The sequence below is a fragment of the Saccostrea echinata genome, unplaced genomic scaffold, assembly GCF_033153115.1.
Source record: "Saccostrea echinata isolate AGI-Se365-2 ecotype Australia unplaced genomic scaffold, CSIRO_AGI_Sech_v1 ptg000025l, whole genome shotgun sequence".
In the NCBI taxonomy this organism is placed as follows: Eukaryota; Metazoa; Mollusca; class Bivalvia; order Ostreida; family Ostreidae; genus Saccostrea; species Saccostrea echinata.
The window spans coordinates 24,878,029-24,884,732 of record NW_026889774.1 but is presented as its reverse complement, the minus strand read 5'-3'; the positions used below and the strand labels follow the sequence as shown (position 1 = coordinate 24,884,732).

Genomic DNA, 6,704 nt, shown 5'->3' with positions numbered 1-6,704 from the left:
ACTAGGGCTATTAATGAATCATGACTTATCTCGCTTTGTCAATATTACCAAAAGTCAGCTTTATTCGAAGTGCGATAATGTTGTTCTGATGAAAATGTCAACGATACTCTCCACCCCACCCCAATACAATCTTTTCAAAATGTTTCCGATCATGTATATCGTTCATAACATTCAGAGATGCGTTTGTATCTTAGAAACAGACGACATAGACCTATACGAATTCTCTAAAAAGAAATGGAAACAATTCAATCCATTTTTAAGACACATACTAAAATCTGACCAATTTTTTGTCGCTCCATATTTTTTTCCTGAACATATGTCATTCAAAATTAAGAGATATTTTCCGCTGGTGAAAACATAACTTTTCTTCCCATTTTTGGTGGAGGTACTTTAATGAAAGTTAAAAAAATAAAGTGGGCTCTGGTTACAGTGTTTTATTTCTTTAAATTCCATGCTTGGCAGCTTTCACAACAATGTTGCTGTACGATAGGTCTGTCACAGAGACCAGTTTTGGCTACAAATGCCTCACAAGGCAGGCTGTTTATTCTCACGAACAGATTGTCCTGGCAGTTCATAGGCACAGCGCGGGTAGGTAATGGCGGCGTAGGCGCATACGGAACTAAAATGAAAAAGTAACATGGTTAACATTTGATAAAATATATCTATATGTAAATCAGAGGATTGGAAATTTTAAGTCTTGTAAAATTGTTTTTACATAGTAATATGAACGTTGCAAATAAAACACGCGGAGGGGAGTTATAAGTCTGAAAAGCAGAAGCATTTATTGTCCAAGTATGAGCAAATTGCCAAATAAAAGAACAACAAATAAAAAAATTATGAAATCCGTATGTGTACTCACTAGACTTTTTACAGCTGGCACAGCAAAAGTTCTTGACATTAGGGTCATAATTGCATATCTCTTGTGTATATTTTGCAATAAATTGGTCGCATTTAAAGCCATTTATTAAAATTTTAGAATCTCTGCAAAAATCCTCCTCAGTAAAATCTGAAAGTAAGAAAGCGCAAGTATAACGTTAGCCATGCCAATACCTTGCCAAGCATCAAATAACGGCGCTCTCACGTGTGATTAGTTATATTGTAGGTAAGTAAGTGCTATACTTTGGCGTCCAAGATTTGTTTTTTATGGATAGAGGGTTAAGCAGGTACTCTATAGTAGAAGCTATTGTATATAAAGACAGCTGATAATTTTATTGTAAGCCGTTTTCTATAAAAGCCCTATAGATATAGCTTTTGTTCTAAAATCCTCAAATATCCATATATTTAAACCCATCAGATCGCTGAGTAGTGGAAAAGCAAATGATAAATAAATAAAAGATATAAAAATGTTTTGTCTATAGCAATTGTAAATGTCTACACAGCATTGTGTCATGACTGCACTATTAATTCTACAACTGATTTGGCTGCTTACTTCTGTTACACGATTGGCAGCATCTTTTATAGAATATTGGATCCTGGCATTGCATTGGTGAGGCGTCTTCTTTACAAGACGCTCTTGGGGGAGGAACATCAGGGAATGGACAATTGTCTGAGAAAGAAAATGACGTGTGAAATTAGCAAATGTCTTACAAATTGTTACACCGCACTTTTATCTAAAATAAATGTAATATACACCCAAGAGGTAATAAAAATCTAGAAGTAAAAAAGGAAACCGAAAACAGAAGATATAAATAATAGGCAGAAAATAAATATCTCAAGGGTAACTGAACAGACAGTAGATTTTGAAATTCTTAATACCAGCTAAGTTTGTGTGTACCTGGTACATTTGGTGCTTTTTCATCACGAACGCATTTTCCAAGTTTACACCACTACAATACAAAGACGAAGTGTAAGTACAAAGATTGATTCATATATTGATTTCTTTTTTTAAACAAAATACACAGTGAGATGTTCCCTCTCATCTTTACCTTCTTATCACCACAAGAAGTTCCCATAGCAGCTCTTTGTTCACTTCCGGTAATACACATCTTCCTTCCGGGATCAAAGCAGTACATTTTGTAGCACATTTCGTCCGTTGTTGCAGGTGGCTGCAGATTATTAGAAATGATATCAACTTGTGTACGCAGATCTGATATAAATTATTTGTATTTCAAAATAAAATTGCAATTAAAATAAAATCAACAAAACACAAAGATTTACTTACACACATAAAGGATTCATTTCCATACAATTGCCTGCACTGAGTATGAACATCCTCTAATTGTCCTGGAGGGATACTGAGATAAGGTTTTACCACCATTGTAGCATAAGATGGACCAGAGTCATCAGCTAAACAATTACCTTTTCTACGGAAAATTCGAGCTCTAAAATCAGAAATTATATACTAATAAATGATAATGTCATACAGCAAAATTAGGCATTATTAATTTTATTTTTTTAAACCAAGACTATAATATGTGAGCCGATGTATTTATTTTTCCTTGTCTGGAGTCTCACCTTTGTGTCAGTAAATTAACATGATCTTCCATTTGAGCTATGGAACAATCGGAAAACTTGAAGCTGTATTCTTTGGTTTTTGAGTTTATAATTGCAGATGATGGCGCCATGATGTAGTTCAGTTCACGTGGGCAACGTCTTGATACCGGGTTGTCATCACCATCATGGTAAATTACTCCAAGACTGTTTTAAGAAAGGAAACATTTTGAAATGATGTTTTATTCTTTTAGGCAATATCTCTGTTCTTTTAGGCAATATCTCATTGTCATATCGAATGATGGCCTCTATCAAGAGTCAGATTAAAACTTTAAATCTTCAACATTTGAACTGAAATTGTTTTGGCAGAAGAGAAAAAAAAATGATCAAAATTCTTTTACTTTCAAATTTATTCATAAAATAATATGCAATTATAAAAATATTTATTTTGATTGATTTCAAAACTTATATTTTGTCATGAATTAGTTTTCTAAGCTGACAGAGTTTTTCTCCTGCTAATACATATGCGACTTAGTGACAAGGCCAACGTGCACTATAAGCCAGTTCTTTATATAATTCTTTAAGGGGCATTTTGTGGTACTCGAAGTTTTGTTATATAAATTATATAAATTTAATAAGTTTGTAGTTACAAAATTGTATATTAACCGTACAATCTTTCGAAACACTTTACGTATATAGGGCAATTACTGTCATACAGAGAAATTAGACAGACGGGCTAAAGTAAATTTACATTTGAAATAAGCTGTGTTTACTACAAGCTTACAACATACTTAGTATGCAAATTACAAATAAAAATTCAAGTCACCGTAGAAAACATGTTCCTCTTATAACATCAAGAAGTGTTGATATGCATTTTGTCAACATGTCATATCGCGTTTATTTGTCAAATCTACAAATTTCTTTTTTATCATCTGGCATATTTCTCAACCACTGGGAAAATGGTGGCAAAAAATCATTAAGTACTTGGACAGCATATTTTTTCTCTCTATTTATGATAAATAAGGAAGACTATCGATTTTTTCTCAAGGAAGATAAACACGTTTCTCATTCGATTTGAGACATTTTCAAATACAGTTAAGTCTGCTTGTCTCGCCACTTAAACATAACACAATTTCGGAACTAAAACCTTTTTTTATATGACGTTTAGTAACTGATTACTTTTCCATTATAAGTCTGCATTGCAATGCCTGAGATTACAGCGCTTCTTGCTTAAAAGTACCTTTCTTGCATTGCCACTAGTACATGTACATAAATATCATTAATTAGTTTTTTACAACCAAATTTTATTGTAAAATTACACATGGAATTGTGATCAAGTATAAGACTTAGTTAATTCAAACTATCTATTAGGATCATATGTGAAATGTACATACAGTCAGTGGGTTTCACTTTATCCGATACAAAGAAATAAATGAAATGATCGGGGAGGGAAAAATTGAAGGAAAAGAAAGAACAAGTATGATACATAGAATTAGTACCTTGAAAACCGAATAATATACCGTTGTGATAAAAGAGATGCTTTCATCATATGGTTGACGATCTCTACATATTATTTTTTATAATTATAAAAGAGATACTAAGAGTGGAGGGATTCAGACAGAAATTGAACAGTCCCTTATAATAGCACCAAGGGACTACTTACTTGTGTCCTAGCTCATGGGCTGCGATACCAGCCGAGTTATAGGACCCGTGGTCCACTATTACAGAAGTACTCATTGCTGTACATATACCACTAAGGTAACTCGTTCCTAAAAGAGAAATCATATTTATATAAATACAATGAATGCAATAAGGGTAACTGCTTAAAATTACTATGGGATATCCGATTATAATATACCTATGTATTAGTATCTTCTCAACTTATTCGAAAACATTTAAGAACACTAGCAAACTAATTGAATTATAACATACCTAATATGTATCCCCTGCCATTTGTAGCGTCATATCTATTAAAAAGGAAGCAAAAAAATTACCACATTATTTTCTTTTCATTTAATTTCATTATTTTTTTATCATTAGGCATGTGAGTGCAGTACACGTTTCTACAGAAATTTTCGCAGTTTTTTTTTTAAATTATTTTTTTAATTACGAAACTGGCGAAAGAAGTACTTTGGCATTATGTAAAACACTCGTTGCGTAGGCGCGGTTGCGTACATACTTAAAAAAGAAAATAGCTAACTAGGTACTTAAAATTATGTATGTAAAGGACTTTTTGAAATACCAAAGTACTTTCATTTTAAGGACGGTTTGACACTTGAAAAGTAGAATATGTTATTCATCATATTTTGATGGAAATCTTTCTGGAAAACTTCGCACTTTTTTTTTATAATTGCGAAACTGGCCAACATTATGTAAAACACCAGCTACGTACATACTAATAAAACTAACGAGGTACTTTGAAATTATATATATAAAGAACTTATTTAAATGCCGTAGTACTTAAATTTGAAGGACCGTTTTGACACATGAAAAGTAGTAACTTGTTATTCATCATGTTTTGATGGACATTGTGTTCTGGAACGATTTAAATAGACAGTTTTGAAACTTTTTACATTTAAATAGTGTTCTTATGAAACATTTTGCATCTGAACTCTTCTCAATGTATCTCATTTCACAAATGTCATATTGTGGAGTATAAAACGTGACACACATGAATAATGCGTCAAGTCTAAATATAACATCGAGTTAGGTCGCAAGACAATATTATTTGTGAAAGTATTACAAGGAATACAATACTTCAAAGTCTGATGACTTTTAATTGGAGAGTGTAAACAAAGAATAAATCATTTACTAATGAGAAAGCCCCCACGAATATACATTCATTTTTGCCTAGTTTCATGCAAATTGAAGTATCATTATACGATTTTGACATGTCGGATACAGAAAAATGGTGTTAATGAGTTTCTGGTCATAATTCTTCTGAAATCGAGAATAAAGTTGACATCAAATGAAGATCAGCAATTTTAATGAGTTACATATTTCCAAGTAAACAGAATTAATATTCTAGTGAAAACGAAAAATGTTATGACCTACATGAAACACAATCTTTCTTTTTTCTTCTCAATAATCATTTCTCTAGTCAGAAACTAGTTTAAGTACAATTATATTTCTCAAACTCAATGTGAATGAATTTAGATAGATTAGAATCTTCTTGAGTTTATAGTTTTCTTTTATGCAAGAAATTGATTTTCATTTCTGCATTTTGAATACTTGTAGATTACTTTTAACCACTATTTCATCTTGATTTACCAGTATCTTTGTACCAAAGTCTTTACATATTGAGCTAGGACCAGCATATTACTTTTATGTGGGTTAAAAACTAACTACATGTAACTAAAAGAGTAATTGGAAAATTATTTGAATATTGCAGATAAGGTAAAAGTTGCCAAAAAGACATTTTTAATGTGATGAAACCTTATTTTTTAAATGAGAAAACGTATGTAATTTTTTGGAAACTGCGGAAATAAAATGCACCAGTTTCATAATATAGAGTTTAGTTTATGTAATTTTGCAGAGGTGTTGCTTGTGAATGATGTGCTAGAACATTAATTTTCTCTGTAAGGAAGTGTCACACATAACAAAACGACCTTCTTACACTCGAAATCATAGAGCTCAGCATACATGTAGTTGATAACATTTTTCTAAGAACAGGGGTCTGTAATCTTTAAAACGTTTTTATCAATGATACTTTATACAGAAAATGTAGTAACACGGATGCTGAAATAAAATTTTAAAAAATTTGTTGTAATTCAAATTGCTCCTTCATTGCTTTTTTAATCTAGACTACTTTATAAGCACGAATTTTAATAGTGAATAGAATCCGAATGGAACATCTTGATGTTGAATTTTAAAGAAGTGAATTGAATTACAGTTCGCTTTTCCATTGGATGATTAAATATCTTGAGGGTAATAACATGTCAATTTATCACGTGACAAAAACTGTCTTGTAATCACCGTCACGATTATCTCCTCGCGAGAGAAAAATAGACACCACTCTATATCCATAATGCATAGACTTTTTTAAAACTTTGAAAACTAGGAACACAGAGGGGTCTTGATTCTTCGTAAACGTATTGGTCTAACAAGTGACAATCAGTATAAATTAGATTTGGAATTTGAATAATTTCATGTCAAATGTATTCAAAGTTGATACAAAAGGTACAACGTGTCAATCCAAGTTTTAAATGATAAATTGCAAGGAAATTTTCTATTTGTTTAGATGAAACATTTATTTGACTACACTTGTTATGATA

The 6,704-nt window shown here is 31.7% G+C and overlaps 2 protein-coding genes across 5 annotated transcripts in view; both read right to left on the bottom strand.

Moving 5' to 3' along the window:
- LOC133192259 (prenylated Rab acceptor protein 1-like) overlaps positions 1 to 6,704 on the bottom strand; it is an 82,170-nt gene that overhangs the window by 55,977 nt on the left and 19,489 nt on the right. The window lies entirely within an intron of this gene.
- The window catches only part of LOC133192256 (A disintegrin and metalloproteinase with thrombospondin motifs adt-2-like), a 435,058-nt gene that overhangs the window by 420,278 nt on the left and 8,076 nt on the right, over positions 1 to 6,704 (bottom strand). Inside the window, exons 9-17 of one of the 3 annotated variants that reach the window (XM_061328248.1) lie at positions 4,363 to 4,397; positions 4,094 to 4,199; positions 2,455 to 2,637; positions 2,162 to 2,321; positions 1,926 to 2,045; positions 1,775 to 1,826; positions 1,430 to 1,546; positions 860 to 1,006; positions 433 to 619 (exon numbers count right to left, since the gene is read on the bottom strand). In XM_061328248.1, the coding sequence (XP_061184232.1) occupies positions 435 to 619; positions 860 to 1,006; positions 1,430 to 1,546; positions 1,775 to 1,826; positions 1,926 to 2,045; positions 2,162 to 2,321; positions 2,455 to 2,637; positions 4,094 to 4,199; positions 4,363 to 4,397 (1,105 nt within the window). In that variant the 3' untranslated portion in view covers positions 433 to 434. Of the gene's footprint in view, positions 1 to 428; positions 620 to 859; positions 1,007 to 1,429; positions 1,547 to 1,774; positions 1,827 to 1,925; positions 2,046 to 2,161; positions 2,322 to 2,454; positions 2,638 to 4,093; positions 4,200 to 4,362; positions 4,398 to 6,704 lie in introns of all 3 variants that reach the window. The other 2 variants (XM_061328247.1, XM_061328250.1) reach the window with 2 other exon arrangements.